Source organism: Patiria miniata, unplaced genomic scaffold (assembly GCF_015706575.1).
Source record: "Patiria miniata isolate m_02_andy unplaced genomic scaffold, ASM1570657v1 HiC_scaffold_1, whole genome shotgun sequence".
Taxonomy (NCBI): Eukaryota; Metazoa; Echinodermata; class Asteroidea; order Valvatida; family Asterinidae; genus Patiria; species Patiria miniata.
In genome coordinates, this window is record NW_024037047.1 from 6,876,286 (window position 1) to 6,895,500 (window position 19,215).

General features: G+C 41.5%; 2 protein-coding genes across 2 annotated transcripts in view; both read right to left on the reverse strand.

Moving 5' to 3' along the window:
• Position 1: 1 nt before the first annotated feature.
• Positions 2–8,094, reverse strand: LOC119721189. The gene is made up of 2 exons (XM_038191099.1): positions 4,735–8,094; positions 2–3,496 (listed from the first exon to the last, which is right to left on the reverse strand). Exons 1-2 carry the CDS (start codon positions 7,642–7,644, stop codon positions 3,281–3,283), a joined length of 3,126 nt encoding a protein of 1,041 aa, XP_038047027.1. The 5' UTR covers positions 7,645–8,094; the 3' UTR covers positions 2–3,280.
• Positions 8,095–16,316: 8,222 nt separating this feature from the next.
• Positions 16,317–19,215, reverse strand: part of LOC119721203 (MOB kinase activator 2-like) — a 38,006-nt gene continuing 35,107 nt past the window's right edge. Inside the window, exon 5 of the mRNA XM_038191142.1 lies at positions 16,317–18,558. Coding sequence (XP_038047070.1) covers positions 18,278–18,558 — 281 coding nt within the window. The 3' untranslated portion in view covers positions 16,317–18,277. The remainder of the gene's footprint in view (positions 18,559–19,215) is intronic.

A 19,215-nucleotide genomic window follows, 5' to 3' on the forward strand; every position in this document is an offset into this window, starting at 1 on the left:
CTTCCAATTACATGTAATCCTTCATTTCAGAGAAAATCATTTATTTAAATAAAATGTATACATGTAGTACATCTACTCTATTCACAATGCCAACCATGCAAGCACACTGCATGCAGTATACATGTACATGCACATGTTAGCAACAAAATATAATCACACTTTACTTTAAAAGATTTTAAAAATCCATTCCCAAATTTTAAATAAAAAAACACGTGATCAAATGATTATTCACATGCAATTTCTGCTTAGATTTAAAGCTTAGATTACGCGTGTACAATGTACTTCCATAAATGCAGCAGACACGCTTGTGTAGTTTCGCAATGTACTCATTTGTACATGGGCAGTTTAAAAAAATGTTTCGGGATGGCCTTCGTCTACAGCAATCCAGACTGGCTTTTTTACAGATTTTTTAAGACACGTCATGTCATCAGATTTCAAGTTTTGGGTAAAAGATCAAAATGTGATTTTGAATTACCTAATTTAACAGATTAATCACTATTAAAATACATGTAAAACGAAACACGAATGACACACATGTAACTCTGCTGAATGATGCAATGTTGAAGTACTCTGGGGCAATTCTCCAAAAGGGCATGAATTTGTTCACTGCCGTATGGCAGACTACCAAATGTCTAAGTGCAATTAGACTGGTTTGGCTCTATTTTAAAGGAACTGCAGCCGATTTTAACGAAACAGTTTGGAATGTCAATCGTATGACTTACGCAAGAAATATGTTACGCAGCTGTGCAATAAACTTACAAATCAATTTCATGAAACTTGGCATATCTGTGCAACATTTTTAATATTGTAAACATCTTGGATGAGAATTATAAAAGCATTTTTTTTTAGGGCAGTCAAAAAGAAAACTGTTACATGTATTATTCTCGTCCAATTCATACATGTATGATTTTGTTCGGTCACTCAAGAAACCATCGTTGAATCATCTTTGCTGCTATTTTGAAAATACTTTTGCCCGTCTTTCTTCGGAATCATGCTGCAACTCTAAAATTCTGTCACAAGTAAATTAGCAATTAATTAACAAAACAAAACAAAAGCTCCAATGACAGGCTCCATTGCTGAAAAAAAAATTTGGATGGAAAAAAACCTGGGTTCACCATAACCCATGCGTATGACAATTATACATGTAGTTGGAAGCAATTCTGCCTCTAATAGGCAGAATTACTTCCAATACATATGTACAAAACACTGTACTTGCCCAAAAAATTTGAAAAAATTACCCCAAGTTTTATCTTATTACTTTCGAAGATCACAAAATGCAGCATGGGCAAAACGAAGTATGGCGTGGACTGGTGTCCATACGCAGTAAGAATAGCAAACTGGTTTTAACACACACATTTGACTAGGAACTGTTTTAATATAACTTTTGGCACTCTTATTTTGCAGCAGAAGTGAAATTAGGCACATAAAAAAAAACAGGATAGCAAAATGGGTCTTATGCACGAGTCGGCCATATTGAATTGAAAGTGAGGTAAAATTTCTACTTTTGGGACTTTCGAAAGAGAACCGAAAGCAAGTAAACTACTAATTACTTCAAGTCTTCTTCAATGAATAATTTAAAATTTGTAATTAAACATTCCCTAATGTTTTAAGCCAGAATAAAAAACAGATACAGTTGAGTCTCGTTATAACAAACTCGTTCGGACCTAGCCAAATTGTTTGTTATATCAGAATTTTGGATTAAGAGGAACATCAGTCCCATTTATTGTGCACATATATGCACAGTCGGGACCAAGGCTTTATGTTTGTTATAACCAGAATTTTGTATTACCTGTTTCGAGACAAAGTATTGGCCAAACATTTTGAACATCGAGCAACCTTTAATCACATGCTGACCACCGCCCCCTCTCCACCCCATACACACAAATACAAACAGTCAGAGACGTTAAAACCATGTAATTGTTGCCCTGACAAAGAGAGTACGTGCCCACTTTATGGGCGTGGCTAACGTCCAGTTTGGAATGTATACTATAATTTCTACAAACACATGTGCCTTATGGATGTTTCAAGTGTTGTTGTAAAGAACCCTTAACAAAAAATACCTCTTTTCTCCCTCTCTTTTCATTTGGACCACATGCAGTGCAGCAAGATCCCTTCAGAAAGCGAAAGTTTGCTTTTTAATGTTGGATATTTTAAGACGAGAGAGTCACACCCTTATTAGATATAATGTGTGGCTGCTGATAATGGAATTCAATACGACCGACAATTACATAGAAAGCTACACAAATATATCGTGTGGGCCTGAATAAGGAAGGAGGAAGTAATTTGAGCCATAAGTGTTATTTTTGTTACAGAAAGATGACTAATTTAATTAACTTGGAGGAAAGAAATCTGCGGGATGTTTTACTATCGAGAGTCAACTGTACAGTAAAATAAGGCTGCATTGTGCCTGCATAAATAGTCTGGCGCCATCCCATTCAACAGTTAACAATTTATGAAATACATTTGGGGAACTCGACAAAAAAGGCCAACTCGTGCATAAGGCCCATAAGCTACCGTATTCCGCTTTATTTTGGGCATACATGTAAAATGATGTAAGTTACTTTTAGGACCCCTGTATATTTTCGCCGTTTCCTTTTTTCACGGAACTCGACAAATGCGCATGTGACAGTTGTCAACCGAATAGTTCTCGGACTTTACATGTACATGAACATGTACATCCCTGGCCCTTCAAACAAATTCTAAATCTGGAATTTTTTTTATCTGGTTTCTACCAGCTGTTTTTATAGCCAACTTCAAAACATATACTGTAGTGGGTCCTAAAAGTAACTGTTGCCCTATTTTGAGTTGTCATATTCAGTGTCAAATTTCGTTACTTGCAATGCGATGCACAACGTAAAAGAATAACAGAGGTCGTGTCTAGGTTTTATTAACATAGATGTCTATGACGCACCGAGTATATAACTGAAGACCCAATATAGAAAGCGCCCGCTGAATGGTCAGAATCTCCAGGTCAAGACGCAGTCTTTTTTGCATAATTAATCGCCGAATCTGCTCGCATATCATAGGTTCGCAGGGGTCTATTACATAGACTATTGATGGGGCTGCTACATGTATCTGAGGAAATGTGCTTACCAAAAACAAATTTGCTGAGCAGAAATGGGTTACCAGCTAAAATGCCATGTGATGTGTATTACTTGTGACTGGTAATCAGCTGAAATCTGCTTGCCGCAAAAAAATTAGCAGCGCTATGAAATTGCATCCAGTTCTTAAAAAAACAAATCATCAGAAGTTTTAAAAGACGGAATCATCGGTACTGTTTTTAGACAACTTGGGCCTGCATTCGCACCTGCACTCTTTGGCGGTGTTCAGGCGCGAAGACGTGCGCTATCTGCCCCTCGGTGCAGCGGATACGGTCCCCGAATCGGCAGCGATCGCGGGCCATCTCCTGCCAGGGTCCGCGCCGGCTGTCACTGTACTCGCTGCTCCAGGAAGGCGACTCGTTGATGACCAGCGGGGAATCTTCACAGAAATGCACCTTGGTGGGTGGAGGGAAAACAAGGAAACAAATATTAATTTTAACCCTAACCGCCCTGAATCCTCCAAAATCCTTTTTGCAAATTGGAGGAATTTTCAGGATTGAGGTTACATGGCAAAAGTGCGTTGCTGATTTCGGAGTACGCACTGTGTCAAGGTCTTGGGCCGGACCTTGTGTTGTTTATGCTCAGCCGTGCATAAATTTAGTCCTTGATTATACTTGACATCCTCCGCACTGCTCCAGGATGTCACTGCCTCTGCCTCAGCCTATTGACAGTCATAGCCAGAGGATTTTGCAGGATTCAGGCAGTGGTCACCCCTCCATGGACCATATTCAAGAAAAATAACGGAGGAATTTGCAGGATTGAGGCTATATGCTATTTTTCCATGAGGCCAATTGCAGGATTTTTGCAGGATTTTGGCTACATCCTAGCAAAAAGGCCTAGGGAGTTAGGGTTAATGGTCCAAATTACAGTCTTTGTGATGAATGGAAATTAAATACTTTGCACTTTAGGAGTACATGGTATCATAAAAATGGTAATCTTTTGAAATTAGATTTTTCAGTGAAGAACATCCTAGAGAGATATTGTTCAAAATTAAAGGGAATATGCAACATTTGCTTTTGCTGTTATTTTCAGAAATGGATGGATGTGGGGGTTAGTATTTTACAGCAAATATTGTTACACTGACTTGTTTGAAGTTTTGTGTTCGTAGATGCTGGGAAAAAAAAGAAAAACAATCATGTTCCTGTAGTCTGTTTCCCTGACTCGGCTTAAGATGAAACGGAGCAATTTATAGACGTCGGAGAATTGTAAGGTCAGGGAACTAGTCTAGCTGGCTTGTCCCCGGTTATAGTTGTGTAATCCATTGCAAACAAAATGCGGACTAACTAAATATGGTAAATTTGGGGCAGTATTGAAAAAAAATACCAGTTTTTTTTCCCAACGCTGGTCGGCCGACCAGCGTTGGAAATTGGTGCAAATGTTGTCTATTCCCTTTAAGCTCACAAATAGTAGCAGATTAACCCCATTTTCTCCCGGATCCTTGCAAAATTAGAAAGTACCAAGGATTTCCCTAACTTTTCCAAGGTTTTTTCTCGTTTTTAGTACATTTACTCTGACCAATGAAGTTTCCAGGTAGAACACATGCAGCTGGATGTTGCGTTTTCATTCGTGCAAATGAGCCTGAACTACACGTAAATTTAAAAAAAAAATGAACACCCTATCTCATCATTAATACCTTCTTGTTATGAAGAGGTCTGCCTGGTTCACTGCCATCACATGGGATCCACAAACAGCCGGTAGTTGATGCTCGCTTCAGTGTGGGTCTTGGATCCGCTTCCGCCACAAACTGATGCGGTGTCTCGGTACTAGAAGTGGAGTTTTCATTGTCAGCAATGGACTTGGATAGTTCAGTGGTAGTGTTCTGGTCCGGTGCTGGGAGGTTTTTGCAAGACTTGTGTACTACTGGGATTGTCAGATGAAACCTCCAGCCTTGAAGAGGGCTGTACGGGTCGGGACACTGTTGCGAAGAACTCCAGATGTTATCAAAACTGTCTGCATCGCAGTCATCAAAATCGTCATTGTCACCTTCACATTCCGAGTCCGAGTCGGAATCATCAGCACCGAGTATGAAGAGAACGGACGGATGGAGCTTTTGCGGTTCGCTTACAATTGATCGTGGCGCTAGAATGTTTACTGATTTCAACTTTTCACACAAACTTGAATGAGACGTCTCGGTTTCGAACTCCGGAAGATTGGTTGATGCCGTGAGATTGTCTGAAACATGCGATTGCACTTGGGAATGCCTTACAGTGGAGTCTGTCGTGGTACATGGATCCTGCACGGATGCTTTGGAAGTGTTTACAACGTCACTACACACTGAACTGATTAACGGATTCACACTGTCGTTTGATGCACAGGGTGACTCTGCTGAATGTGTTGACTCCTCCAAGCTAGGCTCATCTTCGTCCCAAGATTCGGACGCGGCAGGACTAACGTCCACCGTGTCATCTTGCTGAGCCTGCAGCGAAGAGATCCCAGAGTCCAATTCGTCGTCTGGCTTTGATTCCGTCTCCTGCTCTTGGTCTTGCCTCTCGGAGCGTTTGGCGCAGCGCCAGCCGTACAGCGGGTTGTATGGATCGTCCGAACATTTCAGGAAGTCCCAGGAATCCGAGGGCGGTGACGAACCCGTGGAATCCCAGTCGGAGTCGGAGTAGTCGCTCTCCCTGTCAGTCGTCCTGGCCAGCAGAAAGGCGAGTGAGGAGTGGAGAGGTTTTGGATTGGGGGAGTCGCTGGATGCTGATTCTCGGGGTGAAAAAGTACATATCTGCACTTGATCCTGGGATGAATCCGGGCTTGTGCTTGAAAAGGACAGTCCGCAATCTCCATTTTCGCAGCTTTGACTCTGCGTTGATTTGGAAGCACCGTCATCCTCCAGCATGGAATTGTGCGACTCCTGAATACGTGAGTTTTGAATCTGCTGTGTGTGGACTGCATCCTGTTTTAATTCCTGGGAACCCAACAGGTGGCTTTTCCCATTGCTTGCGTGATCGCCAGGAATCAGGTTTTCTGTGTCTGTGGGCCCTCTATTTTTGTAACGACTAGTTTCATTATATTCAGACTTTGGCCCCATTGCGTTTTGCGCTGCTTTTCCAGCTGTTGCACATATTACCCTGTCAACGGATGATGTAACACGTGCCAGACAGTGCATGCTCTGATCACAGTCCATATTATTATTACATGATTTTTCGACTTGAGATTCAGAGTTTGTGGCTTTTTGTTCATTCTCGGCCTGAATTTTCACTTCATCAGTTACAGGTTCCAGGGGCGTGTCAGTGTCTTCTAACTTGAGCACTTTGCATTTCTCCTCAGAATTTCGATCACTTGTCTTTTGTTTCTTGTTATCTTGGTGTTTTGCTTTGTCTTCTGAAGGGCACTTCGATGCTGACTGGTGTATTGGTGATTGCTTAGGGCTGCCGATGGATTGTTTTGAGGTTGTCGTTTTAGCATAGGGAGGATGTCTGTGTTCTTGATGAGTGCTTCCTGTGTGTACACACCCAGCTTTGTTGGGGTTTTGGTTTTGTTGAGTCATCTCAGTCCTAGTTTTCATCATGGGGTTTCTGACGGCATAGTGGTGAACCCTGTGTTGACTTTGCAGGTTGGTGGCATCATGTCCTTGTAGACGGGCTGCTATGGACTCTGTGTTGATAAACTGCGACCTAACTCTTGGGTCAACAATCCAATTGCGCAACACTGCTGAATCTCTTATCTGGGTTCTCTGGCACCCATGATGCCGGCTCACATGGGATAGGGGTGTGTGCCTGGGACTGGCGTCCGACGTAACCGGTGCAGTGCCGGGCGCTGGTGTGCCATGCCAAAACTGTCCAGACGCCATGGTGCAGTTGGGTCTTTGTTCGGGGATGAAGCGGGTCCTGCTCATATAGGGGTGGGGGTGTTGTTGGTGACGATAGGGGTTCCAGATGGGAGAAATGTTGAAAAGAGGGAAAGCATGAACCGCTGGTTGTTGCATCTCTGCTGCAACTGGAGCTGGATGGCTCTGCCTCGCTGATCCGACCTGATCGGGTGATTGTCTAGCGAAGGGGTGATAAATTCCTTCTTTCACAAATCCTCGCATGCCCCCGCCCCCTTGTTGGGGGTGTACCATTGCAGGCGCAGTGTCACTCATGAACTGTCCGGGTCTTTCCATTTTGCTTTGGTGACTATCAAATTTCTCCATTAAAATGCTCAGATCCACTTGATTGGCCATACTCTCGGAAGATTCACGGACAAAGTTACTTGCCATCGACTGCTTAAAATCTGAACTGTTTGCCGAAAAGGCGAACTTCGCAATGCGGTCCAAAACACCGGGCTTAGGCTTAGGACTGCCCCGAAAATTTGACTCACTTCCGCGAAGATTTGAGGGCTCAAAGCTCGAAAAATCCGAGGTATCGTCAACTGTATCTCCTGTACTACTCAGTCTTAGAAGTGAGGGTGGTTTCCCAACACAATTTCTACTATGAAAACCCGGAACTTCTGCTTCCTCCTTGCGATAGAAACTTCTATTTTTCGAAAACCAACAAGTTTTTCTGTCGCCGGTTGGGCACCGTTTCTGCCATATGGATGGGCGGGTTGGCGCGTGGGAATCCATTTTGGCTGTTTATTTTCTCTCCACTTTGGAGTTCAACTGAAGAAAAGATTCCAACCTTTTCTACTTTAGTTTACTTATCCATAGTTGATCGGATTTTTACTCGGCACAATGTGTCCAAAGACTAGCACTAGCACTAGCAGGAAATGCGAGAAGTTCCACACCCGAAATATGGTTACGATGCCAAACGACCAAATCCGCACCCAACTTCGGAACGTGACAAAAATAGTTCATTTGTCCAGAAGAATATCCCCTCAAACAGCCACCAGATACTCTATACGCAGTTGACAAGACTCCTGAAGACAGCGAAGATTCGAAACTTTCTTGATTTGACTGATTTGACGCCATTTTTGATAAATATTTCGTAATCGTCAGCACAATTTTCAATATGTTCTCTGTATGAATGTGTAAATGCAAAATATACGGGAGTTACGTGCGCGCGCGATTATGTGTATTGCATCAGGTCATCAGAGGTCAAACCGTGTAACCGCCGTAGAATCGAACGAAACATAGTCCCACAATACAGTTTTTTATCCAACTCAAAAGGATCATTTTCTGCAAGGGTAGGTTACATAGAGTAATATTGAGCAATTTTGAGAACAATCTAAAAACTTGTAAGAGCCTTTTTATCAAATTGAAACATGTTGCCATGCGCGAATTAATTGCTACAGAGTGAATCAGTGATGACGTTTAATTCTATTTATGGTAATCGTGGAACTACTTTGCCAGTCATCGGGAAATTACTAGATTTTACCTAGTCTTATTTTGGTTGGGGCTTCCCGGAAATCAGGCGTGGTGTTTGTATACGCATGCTCTATGCTATACTAGTACATGTACTGTGAACAATAAATTTCGTGACATGAAATTTTTAGTCCCCGAATCAAAAGTATGGCGTCCGGAAAATTACCTAGTGTCGAAATCGCGCAAATTCGGTTCCTTCTTATAAACCGATGGACTGTGGCGCTCTTTAAAACTTATGTAAAGACCATCATAATCCACTCACTATTGGATGTATTTCACATATTTTATTTTTTTTACTTTGAGAGCATTTTAATTTAAAAGAATTCACTTCACACTTTAAAATAAGTCCGGAAACACGTCGAACAAATTTTCTCTAGTATTGTCGTAACTTTCTAAACTGGTCGGGAAAGTATACCTCGAGCTGCACAGGGCGAGTCCAACTAGGAAACCCAAATGGCAGGACCAACTTTCATGGGCACCCCCCCCCCCCCCCCCCCGAAAACGAAAAAAATATAGGGGAAAAAAAAGGAAAAAGAGGTGCGAAGCCACATTGCTGTTAATATGATGGGGGGGGGGGGGGGGGGGTTAGGGCAAATGCTCCCCTGCTCACGCTTGGAAAAAAAATGATAAATTGAGAATGATTATAATGAAGAAGTTAAAGGGAATATACATCATTTGCTTTTGCTTTAATTTTCAGAAATGGATGGAATTGGGGGGTTGGAAATATATAGCAAATATAGTTACACTGACTTTTTTTGAGGTTTTGGGTTCGAAAATGCTATAAAAACCAAGAAAAACAATCATTTTCCTTTAGTCTGGTTCCCCGACTCCATTTAAGAAGAAACAGAGCAGTTTACCTATATTGGGGAATTGTAAGGTCAGCTCAGGGAACCAGTCTAGCTGGCTTGTACCCGTTCATAGGTGTGTATAATCGATTGCAAACAAGTGCGATGGTCAACTGGGGCCAGTATTTGAAAAAAAGCCAGTTTTTTCCAACGCGGATCGGCCGATCAGCGTTGGAAATTGATACAAAAATACCACTTTTCTTGAAAATGACAGTATACCAGGTGCCATGATTTTACAGGATGCTTTACACTGTCATTCACTAACAGTCCAGCAAGGTATTTCAAAATGATTTGGTAGTTTTATTTTTTGATGTTTGCAAATGTTGTATTTTCCCTTTAAGGAATTTTTGGGGAAAATTTGCTTTGCCACCCCCCCCCCGGAAAAATCCTGGCGACGTCCATGCCAATTTTGTAATGAAGGTCTGCATGTAGCACTTTCAAAATCTAGGATATGAAAACCCAAATCATTCAAATCATCTCATGCACTTTTCAAGTCACGGAATTTTAAAACACATACCACCGTTTTAAAGTTCTGTCCACGGATCACAAAATAATGCAAGTGTTCTTTCAGGAAAACGAAAACAATTCACATAGGGATGTGCGTGTGACGTGAATTGGTTTCGTTTTGCTGAAAAAAAAACACCTTTTTGTGATCCCGTGGACAGAACTTTAAAGCGGTGGTTGTGTTTAAAATTCTGTAACTTGAAAAGTATATGAGTGATTTGAATGACTTTTATACTAAAAGAAAGCTTAATAATTGGGCTTTCATGTCCTAGATTTTGTAAGTGCTACATGCAGAACTTTAAGAAAATGGTACTGCCATTTGGGTTTCAATTTTTTTTTAATCACCGGACTTTCAGTACTGACTGGCACAATTATTTTGCAGACTTTTTCCTCACAATAAATAAACAATCCGCAGTTTCACTTTTTTTCAATTTTATATAATGAAAAACACACACATTAGCGCGCAGTTTTCGTGGATACCGCTTGTTTCAATAATATTTACAGGCTTTATATATAACGAAAACAAAACGTAGCGTATTTTCATGCACTAGTTAACTTAAAATTAAAAAATTTTCATGCACTAGATAAATAAAATTTTAAAATGCCAGGTATTTTTCTTTTCGTTTGTTTGCAACATATGCAAACAATCAAAGGGGAAAAAAGGTTCTGTTTTAAAAATGGAAACAACTATAGGAGGTCCTTTGTTGTTTCTCACGGAGAAAAACAAAAGATGTACCCATTCTCGCCAAACCAGCCAAATGCACATCGTGGAAATTAGAGGTAGGCCTACGGCGTCATTTACCACATCAAGTCCCGAATTCGCATCGAACCAAGGCGGACCTGAATGATCACACAAGTGCATTGAACAGGGTCTAAAACTCAGAATTCATTTCCAATAGATTTCATTTTATTATATGTTTCTTATCATTCTCTTCATTTTTTGTATGCAAAGAATTCAGTTCTATAAGCAAACACAAACCAGAGCAGAAAATTTGACCCGAGTCAAAACAGACAGTATAACAACAGTGTATGACTCGATTATGCCGGCAGATTGAACCTCTGGTTAATACAATGAAATTTTCATTAATATGTACCAGAGGCATTCATTGTGTGCCGTGGAATTCAGCTTCTGGGTCAGATTGGACCCGAATCGGAGTCCAAATCGGTCCGACACTCTTCTGGGTCAAAAAGACAAAAAAAACCACAATTCTCGTGTCAAAATGATACTTTTCTTTGTCCAAAATGACAGTTTGTGGAGCGTTAAGACGACAACTTTTACCGGTCAAATGGCCAGGAAATGTGACCCAGACAAGAGTCCGACATTTTGACCTTGAAAAGTGTCAGGTCAAACCGTGACCAAGATTTATAAAATGGGTCGAATCTGATGGGTCTTTGAAGAGAGTGAGCGTTTCTTATGAGTTTTTTTTTTTTCATTCTTCAGAAATCAATCTTCTCCTGCTAAAATTATCCGATGTGCTCAAACCCCAAAACATCTCCTTTTCTCACTCTCGTTTGACCCCAAACTAACCCAGACAATTCGAAAGGGTTACTACAGCATTTCTGAATCAAACAAACCCATCACGAGTCAAACAATCGACTCCAAAGGGGTCAATGTTGTCATATTATGCATCCTATTACAATATAAAGGCAATTTTTTTTTTACATATTATTTGTTTCGGTTTATTATTATATTTATATAAGTATTGTACAACCAAGCAAAATAAATAAATGAAAGAATACGAATAACAAAGTCATTAGTCATGTCAGATTAGTTACCCCCATACAATATAAATCACTCCAAACCAGAATGTTATTTTTCCAGACCACCATTATAAAATCATCACACCCTTTATAAAAAAGGTCCTTTTAGACAAGTTGATTCAGATGGGGAGCATTGGCCAACCCTTGCTCTCTGGCTGGCAATTTCGATAAGGCCAGCCCAGCAGTCAAAATACATCAAGTGACTGTTTTTGAACAGTTGAGAGCTCCCTGCCTTCATAAAGCAGGATTGACTGGCTGTGATTGTTCTGAAACCTGATATAGCTATGCTTGGACTGTAGGAGATTGATAAGCCAGCTGTGCCCATACCAGTCACCTGCTTTTGCCTGTTGATGGAATTTGACTGTCACGGTGCCTACAAGATATATGATCCGACTGTTGGTGACTAGTTTGTATAAAAGCCATGGCATGACAGGGGAACAGGATTGCCTTTTTGACTGTCTGTGACTGATCAAACAAAAGGAGGGTTAAATGCAAGTAGAATGGCATCAATAAGTCTTTAAAAATCAAATGATGTTTGATGTATCATGTGAACTGCGCAACCGAATTTGTCGAGCTCATCGTGTGTCATTCATCTGCTTTGCTGTAAATCAACCTAGAAGATTTTAAGCTCATTCGCATCAAGTATTCCATAAATAAAGCACAGTGTTAACACAGTAATTAACAGTCTATTTGAAAAAAAAAACTATAAAGACCACAGGCGATTAAAGTGGGACATACAAGGTTTCAGTGTCGCGCCATTAAGAGTCTACCAAACAAATGTTAAATTAGTTAAAAGTTGGTGTATACGTGCTTTTTTGGTGTGGCACCTTTATAGATGTTCAAATTGAATTGAATATTTTCTAGCATTACATTAGTTATGAGCTTTCCAATGAGACATCGCACGAAAAGAATCGGCCCACGACAAGTAATCAATTAATCAATGTCAACTTTTGAATTAAGAGCGGGACGCTCCTAATTCGTTCTGAATTGTGTGCGCTATTTCTGAACTGGGGCGCGCCATTTAAAACCACTTTTTAAAACTGTATAAAGGCCTGCAAAAATAGAAAAAGTAAATTTATTTGTTGCAGGACATTATTTTCCTTAAAATGTTATTCGGTAAAGAAAATCGGAACTTTAAAAAAGCACGTATATACCAACTTTAAGATTTCATTTTTGAAAGTTACTCCGTAATATATAATGAAACAAATGCTTTGCTAATTAACACATCCTGCTCTCATATACCGGGACAAAGATAGGGTCACCAACTGAAGTGTTAGTTTATGGCTAAAAGGTTAAGCAAATCTTGGCAACAAATATAATTTATAGCGAGTCCCAAATACTCCGGAAATCCACTTCTTGCCAACACACTGATAAATATTTCAACTGATAAAAACAAACCTACAACTGAATTTGTTAAAGAGTACAGTAGGGTCATATGTTTTCTTTTTACTTTTTGTTTGACTTCATTAATAGGTTTTTGGGACAAAATGAGAAGTATATTGCATAATTATCATCAATGAAGACAGGAAAATTTGAAAGGCACAACCACATAATTTGTTTTAAAAACCTATACGAGTTTAACACGATGCTGAATACAGCATCAACAGTATTCGTAGTGAATTCCAAATGTTTTCAACACTGAATTTCAACTGATTTTTATAACATGATAACAGAAAGCTTTGTATAGTCCCATTTTCTCTAAACCCACCTGAGTGTCAAAACTGTTTGACATTTTTTTTTCAAATCTGCAATAAATATTAAGTGTATACGTGACGTTGTACCTACGCTGTACTTACTTAATAATTTTCTATACAATTAAAATCATCAACTGTCCATAAAAGGGGCAAATTTTAGAATGGGGACTATTTTCATCCACTGTATATATCTCATTAACATCATAGTTCCCAACACCCCACTTTAAACTAGTAATGGATCCATTAAGCCCCACCTACTGCGCACGTTGCACAACCAAGTCCAGTTTGTTAGTGTGACGTCACTTCAGGTTAAACCACGCCCACTGCACATTAAGTAGCAGTGAATTGATTGATTCATTAGGCCCCGCCCACTGCACACATGGGCAACAACACGTGCGCCTCAATATCTGGTTCGTTAGTGCAACGTCACCTCAGTTTAAACCATGCCCAATGCACATTTAAGTGGCATTGAACAGACTGATTCATGAGGCCCCGCCCACTGCACACATGGGCAACAACACGTGCGCCTCCATATCTGGTTCATTTAGTGTAACGTCACTTCAGTTTAAACCACGCCCACTGCACATTAAGTGGCATTGAACAGATTGATTCATGAGGCCCCGCCCACTGCACACATGGGCAACAACACGTGCGCCTCCATATCTGGAAAGTGTGATGCTACTTCAGTTTAAACCACGCCCACTGCACAATAAGTAGCGTTGGAACCATTGGAACTGCAAGTTAACGCAACTTGAGTGTTTAACCAATGCTGCTTATCACGTATGCGCGCCCATGTGTATGACAAAGTCACTAACGAACCGGATAACACACTGCATGTTAATGTTCCAGCCGTACGTATCATACGCGCATGTCGGGCTTTTTGTACGCACACACATGTCGGACATTAGCTATGCTTGTGATTGGTCGCAGTACTATTGGGCGGTCTACAAAATTCCCAAAAGTCCTGTCATTTCAGTTAAAAAAAAAACTTAACTTACACCGTTTCCTTGGTTACAAGTCACTTTGAAAAATACCAGATGATGCATTTTTGAAAAATACCAGATGACAGCATACGAACAAGTTATACAATTCACTGAGACAATAGAGTACCAAAGTGCGCCGCGTATTCTGTTCTACGTGCACAGCTCAAGTGTGCGAAGACATCAGCGCGCAAACCAGAGTCAACCAGAACAATATGCGTCACACTTTGGTACTCTATGTGTTTGTTTATATTAAATTATGAAATGAACCGTGCGCAATTCACGTGAACTGGTGTGCGAACTTACGCGCACATGGGGCTCTCACGAATGGTCACGGGCCACCATCTGCTGGTCACATTATCATGACTGTAATCCATTGGGTTAGGCCCTCTGAAATTCGCCTTTTTTTCACAGCTAAAACAGAAACCAGACAAATTACAACTTGTCTCACCTACATTACACATAGATTCCTGTCCTCTGATTGGTCAACAGTTGATCACCTGACACAGAATACTATACTCCATGGTACCTTACAAGTACCACGCCTATCCTTAATTCACTATACCTTATTGCCAAATTTCTGATTAATTAAAGTCAATTTATACAACAATATACAAAAAAAAAAATTTCCAAAGTTAATATTATCTGAATTATTAAAACAAGGAAACAAATTAAGTATAACTCTTTGGGATAACATCTGTAAGCACAGAGACCAACCCTGTTTTACGCATCTGGTCTATTTTGCAAAATTAATCACATGATAATGATTCCTGCTGTGAATTCAGCTATAGCGCCCTCTATTGACAGAGTCCTCTGCTTGATGGTTCTTCAGGCTCAAGTCAATGCTGAATCTGAATAAAATGCTTAGCGCTTTCTGCATATACATGTACATGTGCAGTGGAATCCGGAAACCAGAATTAGAAGCTTTTAATACTGCAGTGGCGTCACGCTCACGCGCATGCTGCACGCGTTCTTACAGACGAGGCGTACACGCATTATGGTATTCCTATTGGTCTAAGGAGCCCGGACTCGCGCGAGCCTGGTGCCACCACAGAAAATGGCTGCCGCCGGATTTGTTTGTACAGAAAGTACACACATAAAGTTCTGTCATGCCTGTCAGACAATAAAACCCAGAGAAATTCCTCCAAAATGCCTATGACCAGCAAAATATACAATAGCATCCTTTCCAAATTGACAAGGGAGCCCCTCAGCATGCACACCAAATACATACCTTCTCTCTAACCCCTCGCCCTGCAAACAGGGCGCTGGGAAGGGCTGATGCTGCTTCACAGACTCTTGTGAAGGAAGTACGGATGGCATTATGGGTAGTTATCATGACCTTGAACCTTCGCATGCAGCCAGCAGGCGCTACGTTGGATAAACAGCTGTAGCGCATTTGTGTGATGCAAGCTACGTCACAGGTCACGCAAAATCTATCCAACGAGGGCTCAAAGAGATCAGCCCCTCCCAGCGTCCTGTTTGCAGGCTAGGGGATACGAGCGAAATATATACCTAGGATAGCGTTCAATATTAGGTAACTGGAATTCACCTTCTGTTTCTTTAGCACGTTATAAAAGCAACCAAAATGGAATGCAATTTTTTGCATGAACATTCGGACATTAAGCACAACCCCCCCCCCCCCCCAAAATATATTTATTCCAAGCATGCATAGTGGGAGAACACCGTAAGTTAAAGCTATTCTTCGCCAAGCGCCTGCTGCACAACTATCTGTTTTATCCATAGAGCTATTTTAAATTACTAGAGCGCTAACTCCTCATTCTTGCGCGCGGAGGCGCTTTGAAGCCGCTCTGTGCGCAGACATTTTGAATTTATGTGCGTGTTTGTAGAACACAATCAAAATAGATGGATTGAATTTTAAAAGTGTACTCTAAATGCAACCCGCAAGTAGGAGATACGCAAACAACTTAAGCGCACCATGACGGTTCAAAAAACGTTGCGGCGAAAAGCATCTGCAGCGGAGGGACGCGCACACGTTGCACTGTTTGCGTAGAGCAAAATGAAACGCTCATTTGCCAATCGTGCGTTTCGGTTTTGGGCGTATCGGCTTCGATGACGCACCGGTATGGAATACAAACGCAGACATGCAAATAGCCGTACAAAAGCCGTACAAAATTTCGAGTTTTCCATAGGTTTGTGCACAAACACGGATGCGCCCATCAGGCATTACTTTGTACATCGAGGTAGCGCTCTAGTAATTTAATATAGCTCTATGGTTTTATCTCAAACTTGCTATATGGCAACTAACTCTTTAGAGCAATGGTGAAAGCGGCCATCTGGTTTTTGTCGCCCTAGTTTGGCGCCCTCTACAACTATGCATCGAGCAGATAGATTTTTTCTTTTTCTTAAGTACAACGCTGCAGCAAAAACAATCAACTAATGCGTGGCCAAGCATGATAACTTTGGTAATCGTGTTGTTTAGGACACCTCTAATATTTTACAAGTTCCATTTATGAATCAAAACCCTGCCCTCTTTCCACAAAATTAAGCTAGCTGATGTTCAACATGGTATCTTAGAGAACTATTTAGATAATTCCAAACACATAAAGTGACTTGTCCTGCTTGTATCATCGCCAAATGTTCAGGTATTAAGTCCCAAAACATAAAAGTTTCTTTCCATTCTCTCAAATGGGAATGGGTTCCTAAACTACACGATTACCACAACTTCTGCACCTGATTTATGCACTAACAACTACCAGCTGTACACTAATGTGGCTTCCCTGCTGTGGTAACGTAGTCGCTGAAGGATGAGAGGGCCATTTATTGCAGAAAATATAATCCCACCAACGTCTTAGATGCTCTTGCTGTTTATCACACAGCGTTCCACTCACACAAATGTGTGCATAGCCAATGGGAAACTGTTGGTATTAACGGTCTGTGCTGTTTGCGTAAATGGAATGCACCCCGGCAACACCAGTTGAGCTTCCATTGGTTGCCATTTGGTTGCCAATTTGATGAGATTGTACACATATATTTGTTGAGTTGAAATCATAATGCCAATTTGATGAGATTGTACACATGTATTGGTCGAGTTGAACTCATAATCTCCAAGATGTTTCTCTTCGCAGCTCACTCCAGTTAAAGTCCACTTGATGCCAAGCTTGAGTAGATGGGTGGTGATTTGGGGGAGAGATGCTCAACTGTATGTATGGACTCTCGCCTCAATGGTGAGGAGATTTATGACAGACCATTGAACGCCGCTGCAACCACTAGCGCCGACGTGAAGACAGGTTGCTGCACATTTAGATGTAGATTAGTCATACGCACTTTGTGCCAGACATACAGGAAGCAAGTGCCTGAACCATGTCTTTCATGAGAGGCCGACTACAACAGGCCACATATTTCTGCACGGAGTCTATGGGCTCTGCGCACAAGTACCCCCTCAACGGCAAGAAAGGGAGAGTCGGGGGAGACCACTGGGAGAGACACTCGAATGTCTTGCCAATGACGCTCCGTGCACAAGTACCCCCTCGATGGCAAGAAAGGGAGAGTTTGGGAAGACCACTGGGAGAGACACTCGAATGCATTGCCGACAACACCTGACGCTCACGCAAAGACATGATGGCTAAACATTTGGAATAAACCAAGTCATGACTTTGCACTATACGTACGCGAACCGCGAACGGGTGTGTCCCGTCCACGGGGCTCTCAAAGGTGGATCAAAAAGCGCCCTCTCTTGTTCACGCACGGATCTCAAACCACTGAATCCGGAGAAACAATTTGGCCTAAACCCACAAGAGACCTCATGGCTCTGGCGAGCAGAGTAATTCTTACAGGCATAGTAAGTCAATGAATCCAGAGAAAAAAATTGAAGTGGCGCCTTTTAAGAACCCACCAGATGTCTCAAGTGCCAACAGAAGGTTCTACCAACTAAGCTATAAATGAATGAAAACAATCCAATATTTGGAGCACAGACATAGCACGCAGTCGCTACGCACCTCCACTAACGTTGTTAGACGCAGTCTTAAAGAGTTCACATTGGAGCCAGGTACCAACCAACAAGACGTCTCAATCCTCGTAACAGTGTCCTACAGACAGAGCTATATATGAAACGAAAAACAAAAACAACCCCAAGATGAACTGCACTCGGTCGCTACGCACTTCCGCTAGCGTTGTTAGACGCAGTCTTCGAGTTCACATTGTTCAATCCCAGGGCCTCTATTAGGTCGTCTAAGACGGCGTAGTCTTTGGCGTCGAGGACGTGAAACTCTTGCGAGAAGAGGACCATCTGGCAGAAGAGGCTGTTGAGGTGCCGGTGGAGGTCAAAGTGCACCAAGAGTTCAAAGTGCGCCTGGTAGATGTGGGCCGTGATGTGGAAGAGAAGTCGCAGGACCCGCTGCACCAGCTGCTCAAAATCACCCGGGAAGACGTGACCTGAAGCACAGTGGGAAAAACAATTCGAGTTCAACGGCCATATTTTGGAAAGGGACAGAAACTTGCTGAGAACGGAAAAGATTCACTTTAATCATGTTAATAGCAAAAACAGGTTACCAGCCAAATTGTCATGGATACATTTTGCTTGTGATTTCTAAAAAACACTCTGGAAAAGTGTGACCTGAAGCACAGTGGGAATAAAAAGTAAAGTGTTCAGTTTAGGGCCCAATTTCACGGAGCTGCTTACCAGATTATCCAATAGGCACAGGAGACACTGTGCCTAGGGCTTACGAAAAATTTGAGACCTATGAAAATACCAATGTGCCATAAAACACATACACGTCAGCCTTACCTTATACGTACTGGTATAGCTACTGTGGATATTCCTTTGTATTTGTGTAGTTAAGAAAAACCGGAGAAAACAAATCATTTTACTCCCACTGTAAACACTCTTTCAAACAAGTCTCCATCTGGTAGCAAAACCAATACATGTGAGACATTGTAAAGGCTTTTGGAGCCACCAGTTTGCCCTGGCTTGCTTTTTTGTACAGCTTAGCATACTGTAGCTTAGCATACTGTAGCTTAGCATCAACGCGAAATGCGAGGCTCCGCAGCTTCAGAGCTGTGTGATTGGTGCCTGTGCCGGTGCCTAGGGCG